This window comes from Paroedura picta, chromosome 6, assembly GCF_049243985.1.
Source record: "Paroedura picta isolate Pp20150507F chromosome 6, Ppicta_v3.0, whole genome shotgun sequence".
Classification (NCBI taxonomy): Eukaryota; Metazoa; Chordata; class Lepidosauria; order Squamata; family Gekkonidae; genus Paroedura; species Paroedura picta.
The window spans coordinates 5,203,772-5,220,794 of record NC_135374.1 but is presented as its reverse complement, the minus strand read 5'-3'; the positions used below and the strand labels follow the sequence as shown (position 1 = coordinate 5,220,794).

The window sequence follows — 17,023 nt, the reverse complement described above, 5'->3', positions numbered from 1 at the left end:
CCTCTGCCCTGGCCTGAACCACCCAGCCTAGCTTGAACTTATCAGATCTCAGAAGCTAAGCAGGGTCGGCCCTGGTTCCGACTTAGATGCGAGGCCATAAAGAAGCCCAGGGTGGCTATGCAGAGGTTGACGATGGCCAACCACCTCTGCTTACCTCTTCCCTTGAAAAATTGCTACGGATTTACCATAAACCAGTGTAGAAATATAAAAAGGACTGTCAATTGCCCTCTCTCAAGCTTTTTGTGTCCCTAGATCAGGGGTAGTCAACCTGTGGTCCTCCAGATGTTCATGGACTACAATTCTCATGAGCCCCTGCCAGCGTTCGCTGGCAGGGGCTCATGGGAATTGTAGTCCATGGACATCTGGAGGACCACAGGTTGACTACCCCTGCCCTAGATAACCTGTAGGTGTCAGGGTTTTCCGCAGGGCCTCTGAAGAGCTCCCATCTTCCGCCTGTCTGATTAAGCTTGTCAAATTGTAAGCTCTGGGAGAGCCACAACAGCGGGAGGGGAAATATCCATTTAAATCTGATGGGCTTAAATGGGTTCGAGGAAGCTGTCGAGATAAGGAAATCTTCCAGAGCTTCCTTTAGATCCGGAGGAAACAGGAGGCCGGTTTGGAATCCCTAATCCCTTTATCAGTCGCTCTGGAAAGTATTGTAAGCCCCAGAAGAGATCATTACACAGACAATGTGCCCACCCCCACGGAGAAGAGGAGGTTTTCTGGTACCAGCTTCTTACTACCTGAAGGAGTCTCAAAGTAGTTGACAATCGCCTCGCCTTCCTCTCTCTCCTTCCGCCTCTCCTGTGAGGTAGGTGAAGCTGAGAGAACTCTGAGAGAACTGTCACGGGCCAAAGGTCACCCAGCAGGCCTCATATATCTCAAAGTGTCTTACGATCGCCGTCCCTTCCTCTCCCCACAACAGACACCCTGTGAGGCAGGTGAGGCTGAGAGAGCTCTGAGAGAACTGTCCCCGCCCCAGGTCATCCAGCAGGCCTCGTGTATGCTGAAGTGTCTTACAATCGCCCTCCCTTCCTCTCTGCACAACAGACACTGTGAGGCAGGTGAGGCTGAGAGAGCTCTGAGAGAACTGTCACCGGCCCAGGGTCACCCAGCAGGCCTCATATATCTCAGTCTTACAATCGCCCTCCCTTCCTCTCCCCACAACAGACAGCCTGTGAGGCAGGTGAGGCTGAGAGAGCTCTGAGAGAACTGTCCCCGCCCAAGGTCATCCAGCAGGCCTCATGTATGCTGAAGTGTCTTACAATCGCCTTCTCTTCCTCTCTGCACAACAGACACTGTGAGGCAGGTGAGGCTGAGAGAGCTCTGAGAGAACTGTGACTGGCCAAAGTTCGCTCAGTAGGGCTCACAGGTCTCAAAGGAGGAGTGGGAAATCAAACCCAGCTCTCCTGCTGAGAGGCCACCGTTTTTTAACTGCGACACCCCACTGGCTCTTAACATGCCCCCTACCCCAAAAAGTTACCTATCAACAGGGGATTTTGTACGCATACTTTCCCTGCTGCCAAGAACATTCTGGGGGAAAGGGGAGTCTGAAGAATGTTGGGGGACTTCCTTGGCAGCCCCCCAGTTCATACGGGACATCTGCACGGAGACCGAACCCAGCCTCTCTGCCCCTGGGCTCAGGTTGGACTCCCACTTCCCGGATCCTCAATTTCTCCCCCATTCTTTTCAGTCCTAATTAAGTCAGGCCCACCACCGGCCGTCTTTATCAATCGCTGTAATCAAGGATTGGAATATACAAAATATATATAAATTAACACAATTCTTTTTTTTTTGTACAGAAGGCACATTGGATTTTGTGGGTTCGTTTTTGCAGGCACGCACATGTGTCCCAGTCCGGGCGTTGCCACGTTCTCCTCGGCCCCCGTCACAACCCGTAGGGCGTGATGGCGACCGACCCTTGGCCGTCGTGGCAGCTGAGGACCTCTTTCGTGGTCAGCCCCGCCTGTCTGTGGTAAAGGCCTTCGCGGATGGTCTTCAGGCACTTGACGTTCTTCCCCAGCGTGATGCTCTTGATGGAAGGCAGGTATTTCAACATGGCTTTCGACAAGGAGGCTGCCACGCCCGTGCCGGCCAGGTTGAGTTCCTGCAGAGCGCTCAAGCCGTGGAAGACCTCGGCCTCCAAGGACCTCAAGTTGGGGTTGTTGGACAGATCGAGGACTTGGAGAGCAGGCACGTCTCTGAAGCTGTGTGGGGAGACGCTTGACAGATCGTGAAGGCCGCTGAGTGACAAGTGGATCAGGTCTTTCATCCCGGAGAACGCGTGCTTCTCAATGGACGGCACCGGGTTCGCGTCCAGGTTTAAGTACCGGAGAGGGATCCCTTGGAGGTTCGGGATGGTCCTCAACCTGTTCCCAGACAGACTCAAGCTCTGGATGTTGGGGACGGCTTTGTCCGGGTGCCGCAAGACCGCGCCGATCAAGTTGTTGGAGAGGTCCACGTTGATGGGTTTCCCTTGCCCCTTGGAGCCAAAGGCCCTTGTCGAGATTTCCAGGAGCAGGTTGTGACTCAGGTCGACGTCCCCCAGGGGCGACTTGGAGAAACACTCGTCGGGAAGGCCGACCAACGCGTTGTGACTCAGGTCCAAAGACTCAAGATAGCGGAGGCGTGAAAAAGTGGCAGACGTGACCCTGGAGATGTGGTTGTTGCTCAGGTCGAGGCTGACCAGCGTGGTGTAGCCGGGGCCCATCAGCATGGACTCGTTGATGGCCTGCAGTCCGTTGGACGACAGATCCAGGGAGGTGGTGTCCAGGGGGAGGGGGACGGGGACGATGTGGGGCCCGATGCCGCTGCAGTCCACCTTGGTGAGGCTGAAGCTGTCGAAGAGGCCAAAGCTCTCCACTTCGCAGTGGCATCCGGGGAAGCAGGTCTTGGTCGTGCTGATGCCGGGAAACAGCAGGAGCAGGCGGAGCCAGACGGGGAAAGGCATCGTGGGGGCCTGAAAGGGACACAAAAGAGATGGGAAGGAGAGGTCAAGGATCGGCACAACAGGGGGGGAACCGCGGCCCAACCTGAATAGAGACGCAGTATGGTGTAGTGGTTAGGAGTGGCGACCCCTAACCTGGAGAACCAGGTTTGATTCCATGTGCAGCTCACTGGGTGACCGCAGGCCAGTCCCAGTTCTCTCAGAGCTCTCTTGGCCGGAGCTGCCTCAGAGAGTGTCTTCTTGTGGGGAGGGGGAGGGTAGGCGGCTGCATGAGCCACATTGAGCCTTCTTCGGGGAGTGAAACGTGGCCGATATATACAGGACAGACTTTCGCACTAAGTCGCCCAAAGGTCAGTAAGATCTGAACAAAACCTACTCAGGATCCCTGGTCCAGAACAGGTGAGATTGGCCTTGACCAGGGCCAGAGCCTTCTCAGCCGTGGCCCCAGCTTGGTGGAATGCTCTGCCAAGAGATCAGGGCCATGCTGGGTCTCAACCAGTTCCACAGGGCCTGTAAGATGGAGCTGTTTCCCCAGATCTATGGCCGAGACGATGGACCACCAAGAATCATAGAATCATAGAGTTGGAAGGAGCCATAGAGGCCATCTAGTCCAACCCCCTGCTCAACGCAGGATCAGCCCAGAGCATCCTAAAGCATCCAAGAAAAGTGTGTCTCCAACCTTTGCTTGAAGACTGCCAGGGAGGGGGAGCTCACCACCTCCTTAGGCAGCCTATTCCACTGCTGAACTACTCTGAGTGTGAAAATGTTTTTCCTGATATCTAGCCTATATCGTTGTACTTGTAGTTTAAACCCATTACTGCGCGTCCTCTCCTCTGCAGCCAACGGAAACAGCCTCCTGCCCTCCTCCAAGTGACAACCTTTCAAATACTTAAAGAGGGCTATCATGTCCCCTCTCAACCTCCTTTTCTCCAGGCTGAACATTCCCAAGTCCCTCAACCTATCTTCATAGGGCTTGGTCCCTTGGCCCCAGATCATCTTCATCGCTCTCCTCTGTACCCTTTCAATTTTATCTACGTCCTTCTTGAAGTGAGGCCTCCAGAACTGCACACAGTACTCCAGGTGTGGTCTGACCAGTGCCGTATACAATGGGACTATGACATCTTGTGATTTTGATGTGATGCCCCTGTTGATACAGCCCAAAATGGCATTCGCCTTTTTTACCGCTGCATCACACTGCCTGCTCATGTTTAGTTTACAATCCACAAGTACCCCAAGGTCTCGTTCACACACAGTGTTACCTGGAAGCGTATCCCCCATCCAGTAGGCATGCTTTTCATTTTTCTGACCCACCTTCAAGAAGATCCACCCTCTAAACATCTGACTCCTCCAACCTAAACCAGTTGGGGGGCGGGGCTACTGAAATAGAATTTTCGAATCATAGAGTTAGAAGGGGCCTCCAGAGTCATCTAGTCCAACCCTCTGCATAATGCAGGGAATTCACGACTACCTGCCCATCCGAAGTGACCCCAATTTCATGCCCAAGTGATCCCTCTACCGAAAATCTCCAGAATCCTGCCTGGCCTGGAGGGAATTCACCCACCATCCCACAGTGGCGATCGGCAATTCCCTGGGTATGCAAGGAGGGGCCACAAGAGACAACCACTGGCACATCCCTTCCTGCCCACCCACTCACCATCTGCCTAAGTTCACAAAATCACCATTTTTGTCTGATGGTTATCTAGCCTTTGCTTAAAAACTTCCAAAGAAGGAGATCTGACCACCTCCCGAGGAAGCCTGTTCCACTGAGGAACCGCTCTAGCTGTCAGGAACTTCTTCCGGAGGTTTAGCTGAAAATTCTTTCGAAATAATTTCATCCCATTGGTTCTGGTCCAACCTTCTGGGGCAACAGAAAATAACTCTGCTCAATCTTCTCTATGACAGCCCTTCAAGAAGAAAGTTTTAATGTTTATGGAATCTAGATATGATTTTTACATTTGTATTGATTCTTGTTGATTGATGTTGTTACTGGCCCTGAGCATTCAAGAAGGGCAGAATATCAAAATAAAGATATATTTATTTATATAAAATGACTCCTCTTCTCCATCGTCCAGCCAAGCCCAATCCCGACAGATTGGAAGAAGCAAAGTAGGGTTAGGTTAGTATTTGGATGGGAGACCTCCAAAGATTTGGGTGGCAGTTCCTCCAAAGAACACAAGGGGTCATGGCACAGAGGCAGACAATGGCATAACCACCGACAAACATCCCTTGCCTGGCTGCCGAACAATCCTCAGATCTCCTGCCTAGTATTTGGATGGGAGACCTCCAAGGATCTGGGTGGAAGTTCCCCCAACGCACACTTCCACCTCCCGAGGAAGCCCATTCCACTGAGGAACTGCTCTGTGATTTCTTTTTAAAACAATCTATTTGCAGCCTCGCTTTCGTAAGGAAAACCTCCAGCTCTCAGCAAGGCCTATCTGCCCACAGCTCCTTCCTGGCTGAAAGAACTGGCCAAGCTGGAACTCAGTCATCTGGAACTTTTTAAAATTCTTAACCGGAATCCTCTTTTAGCCTTCTTGTAATACGGAGATAGAAAGGGCTCTCGGTGGCTTGCAGCTTTAGAAACGATCGTCGCTGTGACCATTCCAACGTTATGCGGATGATAAATCTGAATTACTGAGCGATGATCTAGATTATTCTTGGCTGGAGACTCGACATTTACTGTAATTGGGCCCTTATGGCTGTTCTTTGTGATCTCATTTTCCTTCTTTCCCTCCCTCTTGTGCGCTTCTTCCTATTTTCCCTTTCCCTTTTTGCCTGTTTTAAAACTATTAATTTTAAAAAAACAACATTTAAAAGCGATTCCGCGTCGCTGGGCAACAGTCCAGGACGCCCCTCCCTGGAATCACTGACCCTCCCCCACTGTTCATCCCCCTGGCCCTGGAATAAGGTGGAATTGTGGGTTGCCAGCTCCAGGGCAGGAGACCCGTGGCGATTTGGGGGTGCATCCTGGGGGGGGGAACAAGGACCTTGGCGGGTTACTATAGCCATCTTGCAACCTAGAGAGAAAAACCATGAGATGTCTTGTGGGAGCAGAGATGAAGAAAGATAATCGCTACGAGAACTATAATGCTACATAGACGGAAAGGTTAAAATCGGAATTAATGAGAGTTCATCCAAAGCAGCCATCCTGAACTTTTTTAACATTGAGAAACCCCAGAAGGGGCAGAAGCATCATAGTCCCATAGTATACGGCACTGGTCAGACCACACCTGGAGTCCTGTGTGCAGTTCTGGAGGCCTCACTTCAAGAAGGATGTGGATAAAATTGAAAGGGTACAGAGGAGAGCGACAAGGATGATCTCGGGCCAAGGGACCAAGCCCTATGAAGATAGGTTGAGGGACTTGGGTTTAATGGGTTTAAACTTCAAGTACAATGATATAGGCTAGATATCAGGAAAAAAATTTTCACAGTCAGAGTAGTTCAGCAGTGGAATAGGCTGCCTAAGGAGGTGGTGAGCTCCCCCTCACTGGCAGTCTTCAAGCAAAGGTTGGATACACACTTTTCTTGGATGCTTTAGGATGCTCTGGGCTGATCCTGCGTTGAGCAGGGGGTTGGACTAGATGGCCTCTAGGACCCCTTCCAACTCTATGATTCTATTTCTGTGAAATAAGCTGGGATACTATGGTTGGGAAGCAGAGTCGTGGTCTTCCCCTCCCTTTCTTACCCCTTCCAGGCCCATCTTTGGCCACTGGTTAACATGACCATTTATCATTTAACACATTTTAAAAAATACATTAACAAAATTAATTTGCATTCATTCGAGAAATCCTTCCAGAGCCGTCAAGAAACCTCAGGTGCATTACATCAAGCCAAGAATTACAGCGGGCACATATGAAATTAAAAACCTTTGGGGTATGAATGCCAGACTGTACAGTCGACAAACACTCCTGGTCCTGTCTTAGATTGGGGGGATTATGCTACCATTTTATTCAATATTTAACCTTTTGTAAGAATTAAAATTTCATTAGAAAAGATTTTAACCCCTCCCAGCAAAGGATTCCTTATAAATATAAGCCCAAGGGTTATAAAAGAGTAAAGATTTGACCAAACCTTAACATAACATAGTTTCAACTTTAATAATGTGATGTCTTTCTCCCTTTTTATGTTTCGGAGGGCAACACCTGGGTGTGAAAAATATATAATGCTCTCTGAATGTCTGTTCTGTATCTTTCTTTCTTTCTTTCTTTCTTTCTTTCTTTCTTTCTTTCTTTCTTTCTTTCTTTCTTTCTTTCCCTCCCTCCCTCCCTCCCTCCCTCCCTCCCTCCCTCCCTCCCTCCCTTCCTTCCTTCCTTCTACTGTCTTCCATTACATCCTCACAGCAACCCTGCGAGGTCGGTTCGGCCAAGAGTGGGCAATTGGCCCAAGGTCCCCCGGCGAGCTTCCGTGGCAGACATGGATTCGAACCCAGAGCCTCGCCTGACACTGGGACCACTACGCCACGCTGGCTCTCACTATACTGCGCTGTCCTGATCCAATGTCCTTCTGAAGGCTGCAGAGCAGATGGACCTCCGTGTTTCAGGAATACCGGCAAAGCCCTGTCAGACCCCTACCGTTGCCAAACCCCAGGTGAGGCCTGGAGATCACCTGGAATGACAAAAGATCTTCCGACAGCAAGGATCCCCAGAGGAAAACTGTAGACCTCTGAGGCAAGAGGGCACCGGGATCCGGCTCCTCTCCTGGGGCTGTAACACGCCAACCCTGCAATTGAAAGGGGGCCGTGAATCCCTGCCGCAGGACCAAACAGGAACTCAACTCAGGGGCTTGGGCCGAGGAAACAGAAAGATTTCCAGCTGTGAAGAGGACCCTGTCATGATCATGTGGTTCAAACGGGATGGAGCCAGTTGCTGGGAGCCCTTTGGGTTAAATATCTAGAGGCGAGAAACATCTTATCAAAGGCACCGATGAAGGTGCCAGATTCAAGCAACGCATGTGCAGAGAGCCAATTAATAAACTGTTCAAAGCCAGGCACTCTTTGTTTGATCAAAAATCAGGAACGCCTGCCGTGTGCGTGTGTATTATCAACATTATTATATTATTATTAATTAAATGTCTATGCCACTCTCCTGGAAACTGGGACAGGGAGGTGTACATGATATATAAATATCAGGAAGCATCAATGTGAAATCAGCATATTGCAGAGAAAGAGGGAAGGTAGGCGCATCAGAAATCTACTGTCGATCCGAAAGTGCGATCAAATGATGGTTTGATTGAACGCAAATTAATAAGTAATAATCTCCCGCTGAGCCATGCTCCCTTTCCACAGGTTTCCAGAGCCTCAGACAGGTCCTTCACATCACCTGTCGGCTGGTGATGCCGGGGATTGAACCTGGGACCTTCTGCCTGCCAAGCAGAGGCTCTGCCACTGAGCCAGGGTCTCGGGCCAAGGTCTTTCCCATCCCCTCCTGCCTGGTCTTTTTAACTGCAGATGCCGGGGATTGAACCTGGGACCTCCTGTATGCCAAGCAGAGCCTCTGCCACCAAGCCACAGCCCCTCCAAGCCCCTGGTCTCTGCTAGTCCTTGGCTAAAAACCAGAGGAAGCCATGGAGGGTGAGGGCAGGAGAACCCAGAAACCCACAGATCTTGCACCGTCATACAAACCCCCAAGAGCGCAAGATGGTGGCCAGCCACCTGGGTTGAAGCGCACGCTTTGGGCTCAGCTCCTGGCCTGAAGAGAAGCCGCCCTTCTCTCCTTCCCCGCTCCAGCTCCGAAATCACCACGTTGCGACAGGAGAACAAAAGGGGAAGCGGGGAAAAGGGACGGTTAGAAGCATCTCCCGGCAGAGATGGAAAAGTGGTTTCCACGGGCCTCAGCCGCACAACGCCAACTGCCGTTCTTGTACATCACAACGGCCCATTTCCTGTATGCAACAATCAGTTTTGGCCCACAAGGGCACCCACGAAGCTGCCTTTGACGACGTCTGGCTATCAGTCCGTCACAGTTGGTATCGCCTGCTCAGGCAGGCAGCTGCTTTCCAGGGTCAGGGCAAAAGGTGGCTCCCCATCGCTGGCCGCTGTATGGCGATGCTTCTTCGGCGGTCTCCCCCCCAAAGGCTAACCAGGGCCGACCCTACTCAGCTTCCAAGATCTGGCAAGGCTGGGGCCAGCCTGAGCCACCCGGGTCACGGTAGGAGCACAAGAAGCTACTATGTGCCGAATCAGACCATCGGTCCATCCAAGTGAGTATTGCCTGTTCAACCGGCAGCAGCTCTCTGGGGCAGGGGTAGTCAAACTGCGGCCCTCCAGATGTTCATGGACTACAATTCCCAGGAGCCCCTGCCAGCGAATGCTGGCAGGGGGCTCCTGGAAATTGTAATCCATGGACATCTGGAGGGCTGCAGTTTGACTACCCCTGCTCTGGGGTCTCAGGTCTTTCACAGACATAATCCTTTTAACTGGATCGGACCCACAACCTTCTGAAAGCCAGGCAGGTGCTCTACCAAGGACCCACAGCCTCTGTCTCTGGCTTTATACTTTATTTTTGAAGACCCTTGGTCCATCACAGTCAGTTCTGTCCACTCAAAGTTGTCTGCAGCTTTCCAGAGTCACCTCCTGCCTGGTCCTTTCACCTGGAGATGCCGGGGATCGAACCTGGGACCTTCTGCACGCCAAGCAGAGACTCTGCCTCTGAGCCACAGCCCCTGTCTATGTCTCCCCATAGTTTGAGATCTGTCCCATCACCTCCTGCCTGCTGGTCCTTTTTAACTGGAGACGCCGGGGATTGAACTGGGGACCTTCTGCACGCCAAGCAGATGCCCCACCATAAAACCCCACCAGTTCAAGCTCCATCAGATCACCTCACCAGAGAACAATTTGGGATGGCTCACCAATGCCAGGTTAAGTTGGAACGCCAAGAAAAAGCAAACCCAGTTTTCCCGAGTAGCCATGTCGATACCCCCTTCCTTCTTGCCGCCAGTGGTGTTCTAACATGCCACCCCCCTCTGCCAGCGCCCACCCGGACCCCACTGCAAGCTCCTTCCAAAGCACCCGCACCCTTTGCCCAGCCAGCTTCCCCGAGCGCGCTTACTTTGGAGTAAAACCGTGGAAGGCCAGGGCTGCCTGTCTTCCTGGGCCGTTCCTTTACGGACGGACGGACGTCTCCGGCTAAACTTCAGCAAGCTCTCTCTGCATTGTGAAGCCTCGTTGCTCCCCAAGGGATCACTGCTTCCGTGCGGGATCGGGCCGGGGAGAAGGGAGGGAGGAAGGCCCCCGGCCTGCCACTCGCCGGGCGAGCCGAAAACGTTAAAAAAAAAGAGAGAGTTGTCTCAAACTACTGCTCCCGCCTCCTTTCCCGGCTGATTTGAGGACGAGGCAAGAGAAGGAAAAGAAAAAAAACCGTGGAGGAGGGAAGCCAAAAAAACCAGCTAAGGGAGAGAGGGAAAACTCTGAAGTCTCGGGGAAAGCTCGCTGGAGTTCGAGAATCGCAGCGTGGCAAAGGAAGCGGACAGGGATTCTCTCCCCCTGCCGCCCCCGGAAACCTCAGCCTCCTCCTTTGCAACTTCTCCGGAGCCCCGGTTTGCAAAACGCCAGCGCTCTGGGCTCAGTTCAACGGTTGCAGCAAGAGCTTGGCGTGGATCCCGCGGGCTCTGTACCTGAGCCAGCTCCAACCGTTGGGTGCGCGAGTGTGCGCGCCAGGAACCTTGCGGCTGAAACGTTACGCATGCACGTGCCTCGGAGACACAACCGGCGCGCAACCGGCAAGGCAGAAGTAGAGCCAGCTTGGTGTCGTGGTTGAGATTCTAAACTGGCCAGCCGGGTTGGATTCCCTCCTTCTCTGTGTGCAGCCAAGCTGGGCAACCTGGGGCTAGTCACAGTCTCGGTAGTGCTGTTCTCCCGGAGCGGTCCTCTCAGAGCTCTCTCGGCTCCGACTACCGCACCAGGCGTCTGCTGCGGGGAGAGGAAAGGGCAGGCGATCGTCCGCCACTCTGAGACTCCTTCGGGGGATAAAAACCAAGTCGTCATCGTCTTTTTCTTCTCCTGCAGAGTCCTCCTTGATGGTCTCCTTTCCAAGTACCGACCCTGCTTAGCATCCAATTTTGGGTGACCCCAGCAAGGGGCCTCCGAGGGAAGGGAAAAGCAGAGGGGGTGGGCCACAACCTTCCTCTGCAGAGCCTTCCGTGGGGGTCTCCCTTCGAAGCAGCGACCTTGCTTAGCTTCCAATTGATGGCCACCCCAGCAAGGGGCTTCCGGGGGAAGGGAGAAGCAAAGGGGGTGGGCCACGGCCTTCCTCTGGAGAGCCTTCCTTCACCAGAGCTGGAAGGAGACAGCTAAGCTAGAAAATTAGGAATGGAACTGCAGCATGCACATGTGAATTCATTTCAGAACAGGGGCCAAACTGGGGCTCTCCAGATGCCTGTGGACTACGATGCCCGTGAGATTATTGCTAAAGAGGGGCGGCCAGAAAAATCCCACAAATAAATAAGTTACTGGATGTTACTGTTTTGTTAGCAACCTCACTCAGGCCTTGCAGATACGAGCGGTAACAACGGAACAGGGCCAAAACCTTTGTGCTAGTAGGTTTGGGAAATCACAGGAGATTGGGGGGTAGGGGGCGGGGCCTGGGGAAGGAGGGTTTGGGAGAGGGGAGGAGCATCAGTGCGGGGTTAACCGCCTACATCAATGGTTCTCAACCTTCCTAATGCCATGACCCTTTTATTTAATACCGTTCTTCCTGTTGTGGTGAATCCCAACCATAAAATGATGCCGGTGTTCTTTCACAGAAATTACACTGAAACTGGCCAATGGCGGGAAGATCAATTGTCCATGATGGTATAAAAATTGGGTTTCCCCCCCCCCAGGGTTTCTCAGTTCAATTCTACCTCTTGTCCCACCATGCCGATCTCATTCTTTTCCGCTGCTCCAGACAGACGAACGCTCTCTCTCGATCTACCCCGCAAGGCTGTTGTGTAGATGGAACCCCCACCCTTCAGCCAAGCTGCTTGCCCTGCCGTGACCCCTGTGAAAGGGTCGTTCAACCCCCAAAGGGGTCCCGATCCCCAGGTTAAGAACCACTGGCCTACAACTTTCCTTATTTTGCGTTAGCCAGTGGCCGCAACTGAGTTAGAGAATCTAGACTGGATTTAAGTTTCTGAGACAGCAGGATAGAATCATAGAATCAGAGTTGGAAGGGGCCTCCTGGGTCATCTAGTCCAACCCCCTGCACTGTGCAGGACACTCCCAACCCTCTCGCTCCTCCACTGTCACCTGCCACCCCCTTGAACCTTCCCAGAATCAGCCTCTCTGTCAGATGGCTATCTAGCTTTTTCTGGACATGTTCCAGGATAACGTTTCAGGTACTCTGTTTTGTGTTTTCGGTTAGAGTAAAATAAATATTCCAAGGCATGCCAGTCTAGCGCTTGCATTCCTGCTGCCTGGGCCTCCCCTTTGACTAAGCGATGACTAAGGAACGTTTCACGGTTTTCCAGGCCGGCCGAAGAAATGGCCCAGAGTTTTTAACTTCCTGTTGAGACCTCGGGAGCCTAATGCTATGGAATCCCCCTTCCAAAGCGTCCCTTTTCTCCAGGGGAATTGATCTCTGTAGTCTGGCGATGAGCTAGAATTCCAGGGGATCTCCAGGTCCCCCCAGGAGGCTGGCATCCCCGGGTGGATCTGATTTCATTTACATTTGCAACCCTTCATTTCCTAGATTGAAATTTGGCAAAAGGGGATTGGTGCAAGCATCATGGCCGGGACTTTAGTCCAGACGGGCCCAGGCAAACCAAAATGCTGGACCAGGTGAGAGCCAGCAAGACAGTTTTCCGGTGCCTGAGCTGCAAAGTCGAGAACCGGGTGTCAAACGGCACACCAACCCGGAGGCCCCGTTTTGCCGTGGTGGGAGGCTGGTCCCACGGAAGTCACCTCTGACCTCTCGCCAGCCTTGTCTTCAAAGGCAGCTGCTTTTCCCGGATTCCCCCTAATCCCGTACTCTCTTCCCAGCCAAGGGGAGATGTCAGGAACGGCCTCCTGCTCAGCCACACCTTTTCCCTGGAGAGGCCTGCAAGTTCTGGAGGAGAGGATTAGGAAGGGGGAAGAAGCAGAGGGAAGGGAAAAGGCCAGGGGAAGAAAGGGAGGGGAGAGGGGAGGGGAGGGGAGGGTGTGTGTGTGCTAAAAACAGGGATGCCAGCCTCCAGGTGGGACCCGGAGGATCCCTTGGAATTACGGCTCAGCTCCAGACCACAAATCCCCTGGAGAGAAGGGACGCTCTGTAGGGTGGACTTGACAGCTGATGGACTTGACAGCTGATAGGGATGCCAGCCTCCAGGTGGGACCTGGGGATCCCCCGGAATTCCAGCACATCTCCAGATCTCCAGATGACAGAGATTCAGGCCCCTTCCCCAGAAAACATGGCTGCTCCCACCCCAAATCTCCAAATTTTCCAAACTAGAGCTGGCAACCCTACGCCCGCATCCCCTGCCCCTGGCTGGGAAAAACCCGGCAACCTAAGCTGGAAATCTCAGGCTGAGGAAATCCGGTCGCGGATCAGATCGCCCGCCCTCCCACCTTCGGCTCCTCGCCTGGAGACCCACGATGGGCGGAGAGTGGAGCTGGGCCCCCAAAACTGCAAAAGATGAAGTTGGAGTCCGGCGGCATGTTTAAGAGCCACAAAATTTCGTTGAAGGTATGAGCTTTTTTGCACGCACACGGAAGTCCCTGCCTCAAATCAAACTTGGTTGGCATTAAAAGTGCCACAGGCTCAAACTTGGCTCCACATCCCACACGTTGACACCCCCCCCCCCCAATTTGATCCTCAGCCAAAAAATTAAGTAAATCAAGCGTCAAAGAGAGGCCGATGCCTTCCAGGGTGCTTCCAGGGAAAAAAGGAAGGGGTGTCTCTCTTCTTGGCCAGTAGCAGAACAAGGGCTTGCCCAACAGAGGAGCCCCAGATGTGCTCCTTCACCTGGGCGGTTCATACATGATGCCTCCGCTCCAGTCCTCCGCTCCTCACTGCTGGCAGATTGCGCGTGTGAATCCACTCTGCCAAACAGTATCCAAATTGTTAGAAAAGTTCAGTCTCTTTTGTGCTGTGGGCCCATCCACAAGCGTAACGCAGCTTCAGGGGTTGCCACCACCCTCTGGCAGCCGGCATGCACGTGTGAACTGCACCGACATGTGTATAATTCCATTTCCCAACTCTGGGTTGGGAAATACCTGGAGATTTGGGGTGGAGCCTTAGGTGGGCGGGCTCCGGGGTGGGTGGGGTGGGTCTAACGCCCCTTGCTAAAGAAGCCCTTTTCTCTAGGGCAGGGGTAGTCAAACTGCGGCCCTCCAGATGTCCATGGACTACAATTCCCATGAGCCCCTGCCAGTGAACACTGGCAGGGGCTCGTGGGAAATGTAGTCCATGGACATCTGGAGGGCCGCAGTTTGACTACCCCTGCTCTAGGGGGATGGAGCTCGGTTACCCGTTGCCATCCCTGATCTCCAGCCAGAAACTGGAGGTTGGCAGCCCTCTCTCTCATGCCCGTGTTTGCAAACTTTCTAAGTTTCAGGTGTGTGCAAGCCAGCATAGGAATATGACTTTGGTAGGGGGGCGGGGCGGGGGGGGGGATGTAACATGTGAATCTATTCCTACCAGTCCTGGGAATTCAGGCCAGCTGTCGGAGGCAGGCCACAAAAGGGCCAGTCAAAAGTTTCTTCTCTTTGCGAGCTCCTCCGTCTTGCAACTCTCGCCCTCTCCCTCCCTCCAGAGCGTTGGAAATTCACTGCAAAAATCATAATGGATGCCTTTTCTTCCCCCAGCTCTCCGGCCGGCAGGCAAACGGGATTTAAGTTCCTCTGGAAACCGACTCAGTCCTATCCCTTGCAAACCAGCTCGGCCCAGAAGGCAATTTCTCTGGCCGGAAAAGAGGGATTAGCCGGGGATCAGGCTGCTCTGTCCCCCTCCCCCCCATTCTTCGTCCAGGGGTGGCTGTAACCAACCAGGTTACCCAGTTGCCAACTCTGGAGTGGAGAATTCCTGGAGATGTGGGGTTGGAGGGTTTCCCCCCTCCCTAAAGCTACCATGTCCTCCCCACTTTCCAAAGTAAATGTTTCCCTCCAGGGGTACAGCTCTGCTGTCATCTTGGGAGCTCTCCAGGCCCCACCTGGAGACTGTAACCGTTCCTTCCTCCAAAGGACTGTAACAGATCAGGTTATCGGGTTGCCAACTCTGGACTGGAGAATTCCAGAAGGAGGGTTGGAAAGAGGAATTCAATGAGGGTCTAAAGCAGGGGTAGTCAAACTGCGGCCCTCCAGATGTCCATGGACTACAATTCCCAGGAGCCCCTGCCAGCAAATGCTGGCAGGGGCTCCTGGGAATTGTAGTCCATGGACATCTGGAGGGCCGCAGTTTGACTACCCCTGGTCTAAAGCAACTGATCCCTTCCCCGCCCCCCTCCAAAGCAACCATTTCTCTCATAGAATCAGAGTAGGAAGGGACCTCCAGGGTCATCTAGTCCAACCCCTTGCAGAAGGCAGTTAACTCACAATTCCCTGCCCACCCACGGTGACCCCAATTCCATGCCCAGATGACCCCCCCTCCCACCCCAAAAAAAACCCCAGAATCCCTGCTCAGTTTGGCCTGGAGGAAACTCGCCTCCCGACCCCAAAGTGGTGATCAGCATTTCCCTGGGCATGCAAGAAACGGCCGCAAGAGCCAAGCACCGACACCGTCCCTTCTGCCCACCCACTCCCCATCTGCCTCGGTTCGCACAAGCGGCATTCCAGCGCCGCAGTCCCCTCGGGGGCTCCCCAGGCCCCGCCGGGAGACTGGCAACCGCTCTTCCCTCGCAGACTCCGCGCCGGGACGCCCCAAAGGCGTCCGAAAGGGAAAGCTGGGGGGGTTCTTGGAGGCTCCCTAGCGCTCCCCTTTGTTGTCTCCCCTTTGTAGCAAAGTTGCAAGGGGGGGTGCATCAATGGGGAGGGGGCGCCCCCATTCCAAAGTTTGGCCCCCGGGAAGAAAGACACTCACCTGGGTGGGGTTTTGGGGAGGGGGGAGGGCTGGCTTCTTTGCAAGGGAGGCTCTTCTTCCGCTGCAGCCGCCGCCGCCCCCTTCCTTTCCTTTCCCTTTCCTTCCCTTCCCTCCTTCCTTCTCCCCCCGGCTGAGCAGCGGAGGGTCGGCGGCGTCCGCAGCGCCCGCTCCCTTCTTCCCACCGCCGGGCGCTGCAAAGCCAGACGCCCCCTTGGCCGGGCGGGCGGCCGCTTGATAAAGGAGCCTCCGCCGCCGCCTCCTCCTGCCCGCGCCGGGGGAGCGTCGCCAAAGTGCCAAGCTGGGCTCGGCGCGTCGAGCCGGCCCTGGCTGGCTGGCTGGCTGGACTGCGGGGCGGAGGGAAGGGGAAAGGGAAAGGGAGGGAAGGCGGGCGGGGCTCCCCCTCCTCCCCCTCCCCCGCCCGGAGGCTGTCCGCGGCAAGCGAGGAAAGTCCGCTGGAGGGGCCGCGCGGTTGCCAGCCTCCCGCTGCGGACAGGAGATCTCCCGGAATTGCAATACATATACACACACACTACCCTGGAGGAAAGGACCGCTTGGGAAGGGGGAGTCTGCGGCCTTAAACTGCCACCGAAGTGGGGAGGGGGGAGAGAAGGTGGATTCTTTGGCCTCATAGCCCCCTGAAGTGGGGGAAGGGGCTTTTAAAAAGGTGGACTGTATGGCCTGGTCCACCCATCGGAGCTCCTCCTTAAACCCCGCCCCCTCAGGCTCCACCCTGAGGAAGAGTGACATGCTCCCCAATTTTGGCTGGGGTGAACCCAGATCCTAACTGGAGCCAGGGATCCCCAATGAAGTGCCCGTGGGCACCCATATGGCTCATGATTGGGTTTTCGGGCACCGGCACCCTTGATTGATTGATTGATTGATTATTAGAATTGTAGAATCCTAGAGTCGGAAGGGTCCTCCTGGGTCATCTAGTCCAACCCCCTGCACTGCGCAGTCTCAAAGTTCACCCTGGTTCAAACTAAATAAAACAAATCAGATCTTCCTATTTAGACTCACGTGCAACTCAGAGTAGCTTTCACTTCCCTGTGATTTCAAACGACGACACCAACAACTCTGAGTGGGCGATATCATAAAGCACCAAAAGGTC

The 17,023-nt window shown here is 53.8% G+C and overlaps 1 protein-coding gene across 2 annotated transcripts; it reads right to left on the bottom strand.

Moving 5' to 3' along the window:
* Positions 1–1,723: 1,723 nt before the first annotated feature.
* TSKU (tsukushi, small leucine rich proteoglycan) lies at positions 1,724–16,267 on the bottom strand. Of its 2 annotated transcripts, none has more exons than XM_077341250.1 (2): positions 15,916–16,267; positions 1,724–2,959 (listed from the first exon to the last, which is right to left on the bottom strand). In XM_077341250.1, the coding sequence occupies exon 2, from the start codon at positions 2,948–2,950 to the stop codon at positions 1,889–1,891; it is 1,062 nt and encodes a 353-aa protein (XP_077197365.1). In that variant the 5' UTR covers positions 2,951–2,959; positions 15,916–16,267; the 3' UTR covers positions 1,724–1,888. The 2 variants fall into 2 exon arrangements, with proteins under 2 accessions (XP_077197365.1, XP_077197364.1); XM_077341249.1 differs by lacking the exon at positions 15,916–16,267 and adding an exon at positions 9,994–10,878.
* Positions 16,268–17,023: the final 756 nt, after the last annotated feature.

Coding starts and splice junctions, on each gene's coding strand:
- TSKU (XM_077341250.1), bottom strand. CDS start 2,950: ATGCCTTTCCCCGTCTGGCTCCGCCTGCTCCTGCTGTTTCCCGGCATC.